Source organism: Sarcophilus harrisii, chromosome X (genome assembly GCF_902635505.1).
Source record: "Sarcophilus harrisii chromosome X, mSarHar1.11, whole genome shotgun sequence".
Lineage (NCBI taxonomy): Eukaryota > Metazoa > Chordata > Mammalia > Dasyuromorphia > Dasyuridae > Sarcophilus > Sarcophilus harrisii.
In genome coordinates, this window is record NC_045432.1 from 56,432,629 (window position 1) to 56,449,136 (window position 16,508).

Below are 16,508 nucleotides of genomic sequence, written 5' to 3' on the forward strand. Positions count from 1 at the left end.
GTAATAAACCAAAACTATAATTCTGTTAGCCATACATCTCGAAGAAGCCAGTGACAAAACGGGGCACTTGGTGTAGTAGCAAAGAAGTGGAAATAAGAGTCTCACTGTTTGGAAAATGGATAAACTAATTGCAGTACATGATAATAGTGAAGTATTACTGTGCAGTCAAAAAGCTAAAGACAAAGATTTCAGACACCCAGGGTAAGACAAATGAAGTGATGCAGAGGGAAGAAAGCAGAACTAGTAGTCAGCACCCACCAGGATCCGAACGATACAAACATAAGGGCACTGCTGAAAAAGCTGTCACTACATGCTCTGTCACTTGCACCACCAAGCTGGGACCCAAAGAAGGGCTGAGCAAATGCTTTTGGAGACCATGGGGGGGGGTTATATACTGTTATATCCCTGTACTTGCTGTGTTGGTTAATTGAACCTGAATTTTTCTGAAAACTATTTTTGAGTTCAAGAAGTTTTTTTCAACTTCTTTTTTTTGGTTCCAAGGGAAGCTTGCTAGAAGGCCGTGTTCAGCAATAAAGGTGACATAAAAACAAACAAAAAAAAACTACCTATCAAGAGAAATGAGAAAGAGGAGGTTGGCCACTCAGGTCCCTAGCAGAGCAAAATCTCATGATCTCATGAAGCTCGTGCACATTGTTGCATAGAGAACCAGAGAGAGTTAAAATGCTCTGATGTAACAACGCAGGAATCTCTTCTGGTCTCAGTTTTGCCAAAGGCAAGACCCTTCTTTGGGTCTCAGTTTCTCTTTCTGAAGAAGGAAGGGCCTTTCCAGCTCTCGCCTTCTCTGGAAGGGACACAGAGGCTATTCTAGCAGTAATAAGTAGAGGTGCTTAGAGTGTGTTAAAAGAAGGGTGAGAATGAAGAAAGAGGTGATGTTTGAGAAATAACATGCAGACAGAACCAGGACCGGCTGTTAATCAGCCAGAGACGTGGGGAGCCGAGAGGGGCAGGGGGGGAAACGACAACAAAGTGACTTAAGTTGCCTGATTATTCTATCGGCTGACATGAACTGTCATCACCGAATTTGTGGCCACTATCCCTATTGATTCCCTGACCCCAATTGAAGAGCAGTCATTTGGCACAAATCATTTTCTTAAAGTAACGGGCTAATCAAGTCCTGGGAGACAGAAAGCTTTCCATTTAAAAAGAAACCCGACTCTAGGAAGTACAGTTAATGAGTTAATTAGTAAACCTGTGGAAATTTTCATAGTATAGATAAGTCACTTTGTGTTCTCTTAATAGGGTTGAAAATTGATTTACAGAATTATTTTCTCATTTAGACCCAAGAAATCATTTTGTCTAATTTCCGCAAATCTGGGAGGATTAAATGATTTGGTCCAAGTCACACAGCTCTAAAGGTGGGCCTCACACCCAGGTGGCAACTTCCAGGCCCCGCTTCTTTCTACTCACATTACCACCTGTCTGTAATTAGTCTGGCCCCAGGATTACACCAAATCCCCACCTTGACAATCAGGCAGGAGCCAAGAAGTGAACACCAAGTGTGCCTCGTGTGGCTTTGTTTTTTGTGGGGAGGGCAGACTGATTAATCAAATCAGTATTACCTTGGCTGTTGTGAAAGGTGGGACGATCCACTACCCTACTCCCTACAGGCCGCTAGGTGGCGCTGCAGTGAACAGAAGAGGGGCTTGCAGTTTTATCCTGGCCTCAGACACTTACTGGCTTGAGGGATCCTGGGCTTAAGTTCTGTTTGCTACTGTTTCCTTAACCATAAAGTGGGGGTGATGATAAAGTCTGATTTAAAGGGTTGTTGGGAGAATTGTAGGAGAGATTTCGTAAAAATGCTTGATGTGGAGCCTAGTACACAGTAGGCACTCAATAAATGTTGGTTTCCTTCCGGGGGCTCCCAGAGTCCTAGAGCTTCCGAGCTGGAGGCTGTTCCCTTGTGCCATTAGTTTCAGGCCCCATCCTTCCAGCCCCTCTCGACTGTTCCTCCTTCCTGTCACATTACGCCATCAGCAATTTCTCCTTTATTGTTAAGAGTCTTTCAAATGAAAGCCACCCCCCCCCCTTGCTGGAAGTGACTTTGGCTCTATTTTCTATCTGTATGTGTACATGCTATTTCTCCCCGATAGAACACAGGCTTCTTGAGCAGAGGGAATGTTTCATTTTGTCTTTGTATCTCCTAGCATGGTGCCTGGCAACTAATAAATGTTCGTTAAATTGGATTGTTAAGCTTGGAGCAGAGGGGATTTAATTTTTTTCCTGCTATTCAGTAAAGCCTCCATTAAAGTCCTACTTAAAGGTAACCCTGGGGTCTTTTTAAAGGGCTACATAAATGTCAGTTATTCCTCCTCTCGGAGGCTATACCAAGTTCAAATCGGGGCCTGGTGTCAGACCATACGAAGGTCATCTGGGAAGTAGCCCAGCTAAGTCTGGAGAGGTTCACAACTGAGTTGGCTGCAGCACAGTGTATTTTGCACCCATGACATCTTTTTGAAATCATCACCTAAAACGCAAAGGGGGTGCTCTAACCAAATTGATGAACTGGGAAGTATTTATTGCAGCAAGAAAGCAGGCTGTGTGTCACAAAGGGACACTGGAGCCCATTGAATCCAATCTTTATCTAAATAAGGATCTCTCCTAGAAAATCCTTGGTCTTAGGGCAGCCCATTCTTTTTTGGGCTACCTCAAATCATCAGGCACCTTTTTTGCTGTTTAACCTTAAGCCTCAATTGAGCTTTTTACATTTTCTACCTCTTCCTCCTACTTTAGTCCCTTGGGGCCAAGAAGACCCAGTCTAGTCTCGGTGACTGAAGGGTGACATCCCTTCAAATACCTGAGGACATCTATCAGTTCTGAGTTTTTTCCTCAGGTGGCATGGCCCAGGCTTTTCCTACTGTAGATTCCCTCCCAGAGTCCTTCCTAAAATGTGGCTCGGAGAAGGGGGCCCATTACCTCCTCATCCCTCGAGGTAGCCCGACGTCACTGTCGCATTCTGAGGCAGCTGTGTCCCATGGCTACCTCCTGTGGAGCTCTCGCACCATCAGAGTTCCTAGATCTTGTCGTCTGTTCCTCTCCTTTCCCTTCCCACCCGGTGGTACTGTGAGTCTGAGTCTTTGAACTCAACAATTGGCCTCTATTATACTTATCTTTCTGAAGTATCATCTTAACAGACAGGACTTATTGTTCTAACTTGCAGAGACCTTTTTGCAGCCCATCAGCATCAGTGTCTTAACTAGCCCGTCGAGCTGCGTAACCAGCAGATGAGGCCCACATATGTGCAATGCTTGTGAGGGCTGAATTACAGAATGCTACCCTTCCTCATCCCTACAAGATGAAACCTAATGAATTCTTAGGAGAATCACCTCAGCAGTGGAACCCCTGAATAATTCATTTGGAGGGTATTCCTTTCTCTGGTTTGAGGGCTGACTTAGCTGCAGCTAAAGTACTTCTTCATGATTTTTCTTTTGGTCCAGATCAGTGATTGGCCAGCAGTCTCCTCCACATTCAACTCGGAAACTCCTCTGTGCCATCTCTTCTGGAAGAGAAGTGCTCACAGGTACCGGGAGCTTAAAGGGGCTTGGCCCTGGTCAGGTCCAGTCAGAGAAAGAACTTGAATCGGGCTCTTCTTGACTGCAAGACTGGCCCTAACCAGGGTGTCCCTAAAGTCTCTACACTTTTAAGTTTTAATGACTAGGGCAGTAGAAATGCTACCAACTGACAAAAAGTTTGAAAAGTTATTTGCATTTGGAAAATGTTGCCATTTCTTATGAAAAGTCAACACATTCGCCATCTGGGGCTATCTCTTTCTTTCTCAGTCAGTTTTCACACGCTTTTGTCAGTTGCTGCTCAGTGATTGCATTTCTAATCCTAGCCTTAAGGTCACCTGAAGAACAAGGATTTGATGGATAGGTGAGAGTTTCGACATGACTCCACAAGAAAAAAGACTAATCAAGCCGGGATTAGGAGAGAATGTCCTCTCACCGGCTACCTCAATCACCTGATGGAGTGACATTGGACTTAGGAGAGGACATCCTCTCCTAATCCTGGGTTTATTAAAGTGTCAGAAAATATCCCACACATAATGCACCATGACAGCACATCCTGAAAAATGGAGCATCCAGATTTCCCCAAACTAAATCACCCAAAGGAAAAGACATCTAAATGATTAAACTTCCACATTTTTGAAAGTGTAGCATTTATACTTTGGAAACTATTAAAGTTCAAAATTGCACTAAGAGTGGGCACAACCTAAGTAAACGAATACATGTTAATAATGTTTTGGTTGAGATCTTCATTCAATACACACTTATTCAGTGCCCAATAGGTACAAATCAGTGTGTGCTGGTAGCTGTGGGGCATATAATAATGGCCAAGTCATTCTCTACCTTCTGGGTGTGAGAGAGGAGAATCCTCGAGGTTTTCTCTGGCTTTAAATCCCACCGTCTTACAAGTGCTTTAAGAAAGTTAGGAACAAAGTGAGAGGGGACTAGCATGATTTTTTTTAAACAAAAGGGTTATCAGTCCCAAACATCTCCTGAAGTTCTATTCTCTGTCATAATGGATGAATAAAAAAGCACTTGTGGAGGGCTTATGATGGACAAAGCGTTGGGGATGCACAGGACTTTCGAATAAGCCAAGAGGACAAAACTCCAATCCAAACATCCTTTCATGGATCTGTGACCCGGTATTCTGCCCACTGCTGTAATAGAGCATGACCCTTTAATGCCTCGCCCTCCTTTGTGGTTCTTGTCCATAGCCTACACAAGGGATCCACCTAAAACGCCTCTCTCTAGCTCTCTTGCCAAGGAATGGCCGCCAGAGGGGTGATGAATTTTCTCTGTGGTTTTCCCTCGTTCTCTCTAGGTTCCTGACTCAGCTTTTTCTAAGCATAAGCTTTTCAAGATTTACCAGTCATCATCCGCTAATACTTGCCATTTACTATTAAATTAAGGTACTCTGTCTTTGCTGTGAAGAATCACATCTAATTTAGTTGAACAAAAACCCCCCAAAGCCAAACAACTGCTCCCTAATCTGATTACTTCCACAGTCTTCCCCTGGCTGTTGCTAGCCAGCCACATTCTTCCTACAAAATTAAATAGCTTTGAAGGCAACTCCAAGAGAGGAATTTAAAGAATGTTTTGAGTATTGTTAGAATAAGTATCCAGGATGCATTCTGGTATGTTTGTTAGAAACAACAAAACAAATGCCACCGAAACAAAACAAAAAGCAAATAACCACCCCCCAGACCCAAAGACAAAAACACACACAAATCTCATTACTTTATAACACATCCCTTAGTCATCTTAGGTCAAAATTAGAATTACGTGTATTTTGGGGACGATGCTAATTCTTCCCACCGTGAGATTCTGCAGTGATCTGGCTTTGGTATCTCAGCTGGAGGACTCAAATATTTTAATCAGCTTATTTACTGATACAACAGAGTCCATTTTCCAGATTTATTACCCAGCTCAAACCTGAACTGGAAGGCAGGGTGAGTGCCAAGGCCTTGGCATCCTTAATTCTGTGGCTTCCTTGTCTGGTGGGGGGGGGGGAGAGAAGTTCTAGGAAGAAGAATCTGGACCCTGAATCCCAAACCTTGACATTTGGGCCTTAGAGAAAGCCCCAGGCCTCAAGGAGAACTTCTAAGAGGACCACTTGGCTCTTCCTGGAGCCACACACAGAGAAGAAAGCTTGACAACCTACCTCCCAGCTGACGGCCACACTGGTAGCAGTCTTACAGGTTAATAGAGGGATGCCGCACTGATCAGGAGGTCCTGGGGCTGTGGAGATCTGAGACTTGGCCGAGTAGGGTCCAAACTACAAAAAGGAGGAAGAGCGGCATAAAAGAAACATTGAAAGTTCATGCTGCTTAAAGGAGAAATCCAAATGGGTCAGAATGGAGCAGAGCGGAGCACTTACCCCTGTCTTGTTGGCTGCTTTAATCCAGAAGTTGTAGGTTCTCCCAGGAAGCAGATTGCTCACTGTGCACCTCAAGCCTGGGCCTTGGTAGACCCTTCTGCACTGTGCTTGGTCGGACTCGGCCATGTCTACTACATAGTCAATTATTTCAGCTCCCCCATTCACAACGGGAGGAGCTAGGAAATGACAGAGTAAGCATTTTAAAAAACACTTTAATACTTTGTTTTTAAAATAGTTTTTAGGGCTCTCTGGGAAATCATGATGAATGCTAAGTGATTCTAGCTCATTAAAAGGTCAGCTAATGCCATGGGAAATTTCAGATTGGGTTCAGTTCAACTGAGGTAGAGAGGCGGCTTGGTGTATCTGCGGGAAGACTGGCTCTCAATGCCTCGATGCCTGCCTGGTGTGGAGAAATGGCCAAACCTCTCTCTGGGACCCAGGTAACTCTCAAAAGTTATGAATCTCAAAAATGGGTATGCATGCATTGCCAGAGTCACTTTTTCAATGGAGAGAGGGCTTCCTACAACTGATGAAATGGATTACCACAAAGCTGCACATATTTTTCTACCATTTCCAGGCATTTCCCCCCCACAAGAACAATCGCTGAAGACATGAGAGCTTTAAAAAAATCCATAGAAAAGGCCTCTTATTTAAGAAAATGAAGATGCTTTGGCCTAAGTTGACATCACTGGATCACCTGTTAGTAGGCCAGCTAGGCCCAAGAGCTCCATCCCCCTAACTCCTGGCTGAGCTTACCAGCACTGTCCACTGCCTGACGCATAATTCTTAGCAACAGAACTATTTGCTAAGGTCATATTAATTATATTCATTACTGCAAAAGGGCAGGGGATGAGCCCTTTCCTTCGTGCTTAAGGACAGACCTGCTATTATAATTGAAAGTACAATCACCCAGGTATGCTTTTATTTTGAACAAATCCCATAGACAAACATCAGCATTTACCAAGTGGATAAAGCAGGGAATGGTGGTTCACATCACAAAAGGAGCCCTCTTTCAGTTTAACCCTAGTTAACTGAAGTGCTCGCTATTAGATTAGAAGGGCAGGAGAGAAAAATGGCCAAGTAAATACCACAAGATATCTCCGGTGTTATGATGGGACTTGGTTCAAAGAATATGATTGAGTTTACATAAAACTTTTTTGTAGGAAAAGGTACACCTCTCAAAGGAAAGAAATCCAAGGAAATCCTCAAAATATTACTGCTTTCATTACCCGACAAAAATGGGAATCACAGAAACGATCACTGGGTCAAAAACCTTGTTTGTTTTCTAAATACCACAATATGTAACTATACTATGGTTTGCATTTATGTTTTAAGTTAACTATACTCAGTTTACCTCTCTATCCAAAACTGTAGCCTAATGCAGTGATTCATGTTTTTCTGTACAGCTCTAAGATCATTTTCTTTTCTCCCACTTTCTCATTTAAATTTAAAAATACTGGCTCACAAAATGGTATCTTACCCCAATGCAGGCTGATTTCTCTGGGCTTAGCCCTGTTAGCCAAGTATGGAGACCGGCAAGGTCCAGGAGGGACAGCAGATGTGTGAATGGACAGGATATCTGAGGCCTGACAGAAGGACACAATACATTATATTTACACTGAAATGCAAGTCCAGTTTCTTTCAGGATTGTATCATTATACAGTTTACTTTAATACTTGAATTTGAAAATATTTTCATTTTTCTCCTCACCTGGCTTTGTCCTGCGATTCCAACGCAATATACTCTCAACTTATATGAAGTACCAGGTCTGAGATGGTCACATACATGTTCTCTCAAAGTGCCATCATATATTACATTCCATGTATTTCCTAGGGGAGAGATGGAAAACATCCAATTCACTTACAAATTACTTAATAAAATTCTGGGACTCTATGATTTGTATGTGTTATTTAGAAATGATCCCTTAGACAATGAATGGAACACATATTCTAAGTGTGTGGAATAGAGTAACTCCAGAGCAGAACGGAGTTTACAATCAAAACCAGATTGTAAAGAATCCTTACCATTAGGTGCTTCAGAAAGTTCTAAAACGTACTTAGAAATTTCTGCTCCCCCATTATCTTTAGGTGGATCTGAAATGACATTTTTCATGTAAGTTATTCTTAAATAAACAGGAAAGTCTTTATCATTTCACTATATTAGTTAATGCCATACATTTTTGGTCAAATGCCAGTGTGGAATTCTGTTCAGGACCTTCACTACTTAGAAATGACTAGTGATTATCCAACACAGTATTATGCCTTCCCTCTGCTAAGAGAGCACAGTAGAGAGGAAGGAGCCTAGGGTAGGGAGCAGAGCAACTGGATTCAAACCCTAGAAAATGAGGGAGGGGGTGGACTAGCACAAGATCTAGAATTCTATCAGATCATTTAGAGCAGGGGTCCAAACTAGGGCCCGCAGGCCAGATGCAGCAGCTGAGGACATTTATCCCTCTCACCCAGGGCTAGGAAGTTTATTTAAAGGCCCACAAAACAAAGTTTTTGTTTTGATTATAGTCCGGCCCTCCAACAGTCTGAGGGACAGTGAACTGGCCCCCTATTTAAAAAGTTTGAGGACCCCTGATCTAGAGGCACAGAGAGTTGAAGCAACTTGTCTGCAGAACCAGAGGCAGAACTCAAACTCGACTTTCTCTGACTCCAAAGCCAGCCATTCCCTACCTCTCCCCCCTCCAGAACATTTCTAATAAAATCTATTTAAATAACACCTTTAAGCTCTCTAAAAAAGGGTGATATATGACACCATGAATATACACTGAAAATGCTGAGCTGATTTGATCCCATGTATAGAAAGAAAACAATCTGGATTGTGGCAGCCTGAGAATCGCCACTCACTAACGGTCCCATCTTGATCGTGCCTTTTCTATGGTCTATCATGAAGGCCAACAATGTCATGATTTGAACTAGACAACAAACTGCCACTTCTGTTGCCTCCACATAAGAGAGAATGGCAACACCATTTAAATCGTACGGACCATTTTACGTAAGAGAAGCAAGTCTAAAACAAACAATTCCACCAAGCATTTCTCAATACATTAATGTTACCGTTTAGGGAAATGAGGGTAGATTTTTAAATACAGAAATATTACCCCATGCGACTTTCACATTGTATGCTCGGATCTTCCCCTTTGTGTATGGTTTACTTGGGGGCCCTGGCTTATCAGGATATGTGGTATATTCTACTTCTTCACTTGGGTTACTTTTTCCTTCACTGTTGTGGGCAAAGAGCTGTTTGAGTAGAGAGAATACATTGGTTGATCACTGGAAACATTCATCATATGCCTCAAATACCCGAATAGATTCTACAAAATTTACAAAGCAGGTTACTTTGGAAAACCAGATGTAATTAGAAAAGTGAATTTTCATCACCATAGAAAATAATGAAAACAACATACTTAAAATAGGAAGCACAAGAATTATTAATCATTTGAAAAGGTTTGACCTCATTAATAAAGAGATATAAATTAAAACAACTTTGGAAATGCCACTTCACATCCATCAAATTGCCAAGTACAATTAAAAACAATAAAACTCAATACTGGAGGGGCTACAGAGAAATAGGAGGTGAATTGGGGAGTAGTAGAATTTTTTGGGGAAAGTGAAATCTGGCTGTACAGAGTAAAGGTCACATAATAGTTCCCTATGGCCCAATAATTCTACCCAGTAATTATCAAGACTCAACCCCCCCCTCCAAAAAAAAAAATTATGTGCCTTCATAGGTTTTTATAAAAGCAGCGCCTCCTGTGATGACAAAAATGGGAGGCAGCCAGAATGTCTAATACTATAGTAATTGTGAAACAACTTGTGTTACTTTAATGTAAGGCAATACAATCATAACAAATCATATTCCCTTCAAGTCTGACAAATATAAAGAGCCATGGCCAGAGCTTTATGAAATAATACAAAGCAAAACAAAACAAACAAAACAAAAAAAGAACACGCAAAGGTGAATGGGAGTCAATGGGCAAACCGATTCCCGATAAAGACGTTAGAAAAAGTGACAGAAAACTTAGGACATTTTATGCATTTGTTTAAATGCAGATCATCAGAAAAAACATTTACTTGGCTATTGTTGATGTTTATAATATTTTTTGGTAAACGCTTTAAAATATACTTAGGTTAAAAAGGAATGATCCCAAAACACAGAAACCTACAACTGCAGACACATACCCTAAATTTATAGGAAGTACTCCTCCGAAGATTTTTTAAAGTGCATGAGGGATCTTCTCCATTATATTTAGCCTTGAAACCATGACCCTAGAAAGGAGAAAAATGGGTACTATCAGTAGCTAACCAGTTCCCGCTGATCATTAAAAATGGATTTAAAGTTCAGACTAGAATGAAGGGGAGCTCCCTTGTGCTTTATGGGCAGGTGAAGAGTCTGAGATCTCAGAGTTCTAGTGACTAGCTTATGGGAGGTCCAGAGCGTCTCTCACATTTGTCAGCATGTCAATCTTATTCCAAACAGAGCAAAAATCATGTCATACAGAAAGGTGACTCACAGATCCTTCTTCCTCCATCTCCAGTGTGTAAGTCAAGTGAGATTCCCCAGTTGCTGCTGCAGCAGGAGGACCCCATTCTAGTGACAGAGTAGTAATTCCTGCTTGATTTAGCTGAGGGGGAGGAGGTGCTGGAGGGACACTTCCTGTTGTGTTGAAGGCAACAGTTTCACTAAATTCACTGAAAAAAGATAGATTGATGAATATAATTAGTCTTCCCCTCCCCAAGTATGAACTTGAAATTTTTTTCAAAGTAATAAAATTTACCTTATTCCCAAGTTATTTTTAGCAGCTAATCTAAATGAATATCTTGTGGAAGGGGACAGCTTGGTTATCTTGTACTGTTTAAGATGACCAAAATAGCATTCTTTGAAGGTACCAGGCTTCCCCTAAAACACACAAACATGATAGATGAGTTGCTACGTTAAAGCATCCCGTTAAGGACAATGTTTCCCAATTTCAACTCTTCTGTGGGCTATTTACTTGAAGAAAGGTAAGAGTGAGTACTGAAAGATACTGGAGAAAGAAAGATGGGGCTTAAAGAAAAAGAAACAGAAGAGAAAGAGGTAAGTGGAGGAGGAAGAATTGGTTAAAATGTACAAGTTTTACCAAATATAAGGACCTCTGGCAGTAAAAGTTTCATGGGTCAGTGAAAATTTGCCATATATTCATAGTTGGGCAATAGTCATCCAGGTTACAAGGCAAGATACTTTATGCTACTGAAACAGGGGTGTTTTTTTGAGTCAAAAATAATAAAGAAACCAAAGGAAAATAGGAAATAAAAAGGGAATGTTGGCTGAAAAGTCTATTTTACCTCTATTAGTTAATATACTCTAATAATCAAATGTCCCAGCAGTGAATGGATCGATTTTCTGTGCTGGTGGGGATGGGGGTGGCAGAGGGCAATGATGCCTAAATTTAAATGAAGTCAAACGACCCAGCACGTTGGAGTATTTGGATTTTTACGAGTGCTCAGGTATCTGCTCTGTGCTAAAATTTAGATAGTGGATCAGTCACTTGTAAGTTATCCGATGTTATATCAGTCCTAAGAATCCCAAGAGATTCTTTACCAAGGATCTCAAATTGATTATCAGAAGTCCAGTCGTGGGAATTCTTGCCAACTGTATCAAGGATTTGGGAATAGTGCTCGGTCCAAAGGCTCACGCGCTCTACCAGGCTTGAGGGCCAGAATTTAAACAGTACAGACTCACTTTTCTGCTCTTAACTGGGAGGACTGAAGGCATGTATCATCATCCTTTTAGTTCATATGCTGAACGCAGAAATGTTTGCTTTGACTAAACTTTAATTCCAATTGGCTACAGCTTTATTTTCTCTCTGATATTCCATAGAACCTTGTAAAATTTTAGTGACATTTTATCATTTATAAAACACATGCAGGAAATGCTTACCTCATCCCATTCTAAAAGAAAGCTGATTATTTTGGAGCCATTGTCATTAGTTCCCTAAAATAATACATAAACATAAAATTAGAGTTATAGCTTTTTTCCTTCACTATACCAACATAGACTGTAATGAATATTTTATATACTAAACCAAAGAATCCTACACGTAGAGCTACGGGCTGTGCCGAGGAATGCCCGTCATCAGGCCCTTCTCTGCAGTTTATCATCTCAGAGTGTTGAGAGGTTAAGGGACTTGCCCGGCCAGTACCTGTCTGAGATGAGACTTGAATGATCCACATTTCCCTGGCTCTGAGGCCAGCTCTCTATGTACTAGGCCAAAAGAGAGAATAGTTCATCTCTTTAAAGCTGTGCTCTTTTTTTAAAAGCAAAATTCTATAAAGGTAAAATACCTTCTCTACTTTTGTTTACGAGACTAGAGTCTCACAGGGATGGCTAGGTTGTGATCTGCACTGATGGAGGAGATACCCATATTACTGAATTTGGAGATGCATTGAAAGATCCACAAAGTGCAATAACATGTGAATAAAGATTCAGATATTTGTACATTTCATCAAGAAACAGACATGGTTTTATACACCGGTAAGGCTTTCATTTCATGTCTTAGTTTATATAATACATGCTGGGGGACGGAAGACACAGAGAAGTGGGAAATGGTAGGGAGGAGGAGGAGGAAAGGGAGGTGACTATAGAGAATGGAACTTGCAGAAGAGCCAAAGAAAAGCATTTCTTTGCATATCCTAGGCAAGTATGAAAAAATGAGCTTCCATGATTGAAACTTGTACCTGGCATATTACTATCTACCAGTATTTCTGAACCATCTTCATAACATGTTACTCATTTTATCATAAAATAAATTAAAGTGACTTACAAATTGTAAAGATCTATAGAAATGCCATTTGTTCTTACTGTTATGAAAAGGATGTTATAAAGGCTTTCTTGTGCCTCTTGCATGTCTACTTTGTCTCTCTCTCTCTCTCTATATATATATACACATGTATATATACACATTATATACATATATATATACACACAAAATTCTATCTGCTACATTTAAAATACTTTTTAATTTTGAATTCAAACACCAAATAAAGTGCTATTTCCAAACACATACTATAACAGGGTTGTATGTGAAATGGTTGGTCTCTATTGGACCTTTCTGTCCATCACCCCAAAAGTGATGACAGAATTACTAGTTAGGCTGAAGAAAAAGCAGCAAGCTGGTGGCCTTCCTTGATCTTCCTACTTAGTAATCACTCTCATTTTCAGTTGTCATAGAGCATGATGAGTGTTTTTTAATTCTTATTTAATGCCTTCGTATGTAATATTATAGGTAATAGTGCTTCCTGGATTTAAAAGCCAGGAGGGGCAGGGTTATATCTTATCTAAGTTTTATAATTCTTCTAGCACTTAGCACAATGCTCTCATTATTATTATACTTAATAAATAAATTAGGCAGATATATTAATTTATTTAAAAAATTCAGTTGAGAGCATCAAGGAAAGGTTGTTATCCCATCCTGAGATGATGTGAAACTTCCTGTTTTCCTTTAGTAGATTTGAAAGGGAACAAGTGTTTGTTTTATACCAGCCTGTAGTTTTCCCAACGTTAACGTCTCTCAGCCCACTCACATCCATTTAAGAAATCCCACTGCTGTCTTTGAGAGGGTGAATAGGGAAAGATGGTGATGTTGTTTCCCCTCCTATTTTGTTTTTCAAGAGGGAAAAAATGATAGAAAAGCAAAATGCAGGGCAACAGGTGAGCGAGAAGAAAAAGCAGTTCACATCCCAGCTAATGAGCCTTTAATAACTTCCTTCTTCCTCCAACATCTCTTTATTGTGTCAGCACATGGCAGCACTTAACTAAAGTCGGAGAAATGAGCCTTTGACATAGCACAGAATTTTTCCAAAAGGGTCAGTCATCCAATAAATTTAATTTTATCATCTATTAAAGACGAAGATTAACATTTTAGCTTGAGCTACTGGTAAAACCCATGTTGTATAAAACTTGTGTAACTGAAAATAATCAAATTAGGTAGAAAGCCTTCAGTAAATTGAATTCATTGAAAGGGCTCTTGTGATTGATTAGTCTGCTGAGACAAGGCAGCTTAAACATTCCAAAGGCAAACAAGGTGGATTTCGGCTAAGAATTGGAACAATGGGATGCTTTGCCATTACTGTGGCTAGCAAGAATGCGCTAGTCTTCCAGATGGTTCTGTTTGTGGATAATATTATGCTGACTGCATCAAGCTCCAGAATATTTGTAGGGTTTCCACAATGAAATCTAGTAGAGGCCGGGCCTAACAATCTATAAGGGAAAATTATTGTATGACAAATTTCTGTAGTCTAATCTGTGACAGAAAATTAGACTAACTCAGTGGACTGGGCATCCATCAGCACATTTATTTGGGATAGGCGATAAGCCAACACTGGAGCTGATTTGGGGGAGAGGAATCCAAGAGTAACCCAAAAAGGACTGTAAAGAGATGCATGGTGGGGAGAAATAGGCCGTGGCACATTTCCGATCTGACCCATGCCCAAGAAGTTGCATGAGGGATATTGGGAGGAAATGTGGGATCAGAAAAAGAAAAAAAGCTACACACATTTCCTCATATGGCTCAATATCAAACGGCCCGAGTGCTCCACTGCTCCCCATAAAGTATAAAAAACAAAACTACCACAACTTCGAGGAGGTCTGGCACACGGGATGCTCATGTGTGTTATATGAGCATGGACTAGAGTCTCACAGGGATGGCTAGGTTGTGATCTGCACTGATGGAGGAGATACCCATATTACTGAATTTGGAGATGCATTGAAAGATCCACAAAGTGCAATAACATGTGAATAAAGATTCAGATATTTGTACATTTCATCAAGAAACAGACATGGTTTTATACACCGGTAAGGCTTTCATTTCATGTCTTAGTTTATATAATACATGCTGGGGGACGGAAGACACAGAGAAGTGGGAAATGGTAGGGAGGAGGAGGAGGAAAGGGAGGTGACTATAGAGAATGGAACTTGCAGAAGAGCCAAAGAAAAGCATTTCTTTGCATATCCTAGGCAAGTATGAAAAAATGAGCTTCCATGATTGAAACTTGTACCTGGCATATTACTATCTACCAGTATTTCTGAACCATCTTCATAACATGTTACTCATTTTATCATAAAATAAATTAAAGTGACTTACAAATTGTAAAGATCTATAGAAATGCCATTTGTTCTTACTGTTATGAAAAGGATGTTATAAAGGCTTTCTTGTGCCTCTTGCATGTCTACTTTGTCTCTCTCTCTCTCTATATATATATATACACATGTATATATACACATTATATACATATATATATATATATATATATACACAAAATTCTATCTGCTACATTTAAAATACTTTTTAATTTTGAATTCAAACACCAAATAAAGTGCTATTTCCAAACACATACTATAACAGGGTTGTACGTGAAATGGTTGGTCTCTATAAACCACACACAAGGACAGCTTGCTTTTCTTTTAAATATATAATAAATGCAATGTGTAACTTTCAAAGCCATCCAACTTGTCTGTGATTTTCTAAAAGTCTTCCATTCTCTTTTTTATTGCATTAAAAAATTCTTAACTGACCTAGAAAGATGCTTCAGTAACCAGCACCTAAATTTCAAATTCAGGCTACATTGAGGTCATTTTTAGTTCGACGAAATATTGAAACCTCTTTCGTGATATATGTTTCTTACCTTCCATTGTAGAATCAGGCTGTTCTTGGTTCGATTGACTAGTTTAGGTACAGCAGGACGGTCTGGTTCACAACTCTCTGTTGTAAAACTAATCACTTCAGAAGTAGATTCTTCTATAGAGCTGTATGTTGCTGAAACTCTGAAATATATATATATATTATATAAACTTTTAAAACATTTTAATTTTCATTATTGAATTTCAGACCTATCCAAATTCAGAGCTTGAAAGGAATTGTAAAAAACAAACAAAAACCAAACACCCATGTTTTCAGACAGAATTTTTAAGAATTAACTTTAGGAAGTTGGCACTAATACAGCCATCTGTTTCACCAGATGAAAGTTGCTCCTCTTCCCCTTCATACATCTACACTAGATGAAACTAGTCATCATGCCATAGCATTACTTGGAGCAGGAGTATGACTGAGCTTAGAGAAAATGTCCAATACTCATTTATGGCGGCCAAAGGAGCAAAGCTTATCGGGCCTACCTCACGTGATAATCAGTTGCTGGCTGGAGATCAGGTAGGCTGACTGTGACTTCATCCCCACTGTGAAAATGAAAATTATTTATAAGACTTCGAAATAGATTCAAAGAAGCCAAACAGCAGATCCTAACTGCTTATATTAACCTTATTCCTAGAAAGCACACCTCCCCATGATGTTATTTAGAGCAATTAACCTAAACTGTAAATTTACATGTGAAGAAAATAATTTTAGCAATAATGCAAAATACCTCATTTACATAATACAGCTTTACAAAACTAAAATTTTACACTTTGGGGTTGAAATGTGAAATCTTCTCAAAACATTACATTTATATTTACTTAGTTTATTAAAAATAACTTGGAAATGGAGCTTCCAAAAATACATAGAGTTTAAAGAAGTAACACAATTCCTTGAATATAGCCCAGAATGGTTTTTCTGGGGGATAGGCTTCTCT

The 16,508-nt window shown here is 40.0% G+C and overlaps 1 protein-coding gene across 5 annotated transcripts in view; it reads right to left on the bottom strand.

Moving 5' to 3' along the window:
* LOC100932920 (fibronectin type-III domain-containing protein 3A) overlaps positions 1-16,508 on the bottom strand; it is an 80,191-nt gene that overhangs the window by 13,332 nt on the left and 50,351 nt on the right. For 4 of the 5 annotated variants that reach the window (XM_023507039.2, XM_031944901.1, XM_031944903.1 and 1 more), the window contains exons 9-20: positions 16,057-16,116; positions 15,570-15,708; positions 11,827-11,880; positions 10,685-10,806; positions 10,421-10,598; positions 10,089-10,175; positions 9,008-9,146; positions 7,926-7,994; positions 7,612-7,730; positions 7,382-7,487; positions 5,902-6,077; positions 5,686-5,799 (exon numbers count right to left, since the gene is read on the bottom strand). In XM_023507039.2, the coding sequence (XP_023362807.1) occupies positions 5,686-5,799; positions 5,902-6,077; positions 7,382-7,487; positions 7,612-7,730; positions 7,926-7,994; positions 9,008-9,146; positions 10,089-10,175; positions 10,421-10,598; positions 10,685-10,806; positions 11,827-11,880; positions 15,570-15,708; positions 16,057-16,116 (1,363 nt within the window). The remainder of the gene's footprint in view (positions 1-5,685; positions 5,800-5,901; positions 6,078-7,381; positions 7,488-7,611; positions 7,731-7,925; positions 7,995-9,007; positions 9,147-10,088; positions 10,176-10,420; positions 10,599-10,684; positions 10,807-11,826; positions 11,881-15,569; positions 15,709-16,056; positions 16,117-16,508) is intronic. The other variant, XM_031944904.1, reaches the window with a different exon arrangement.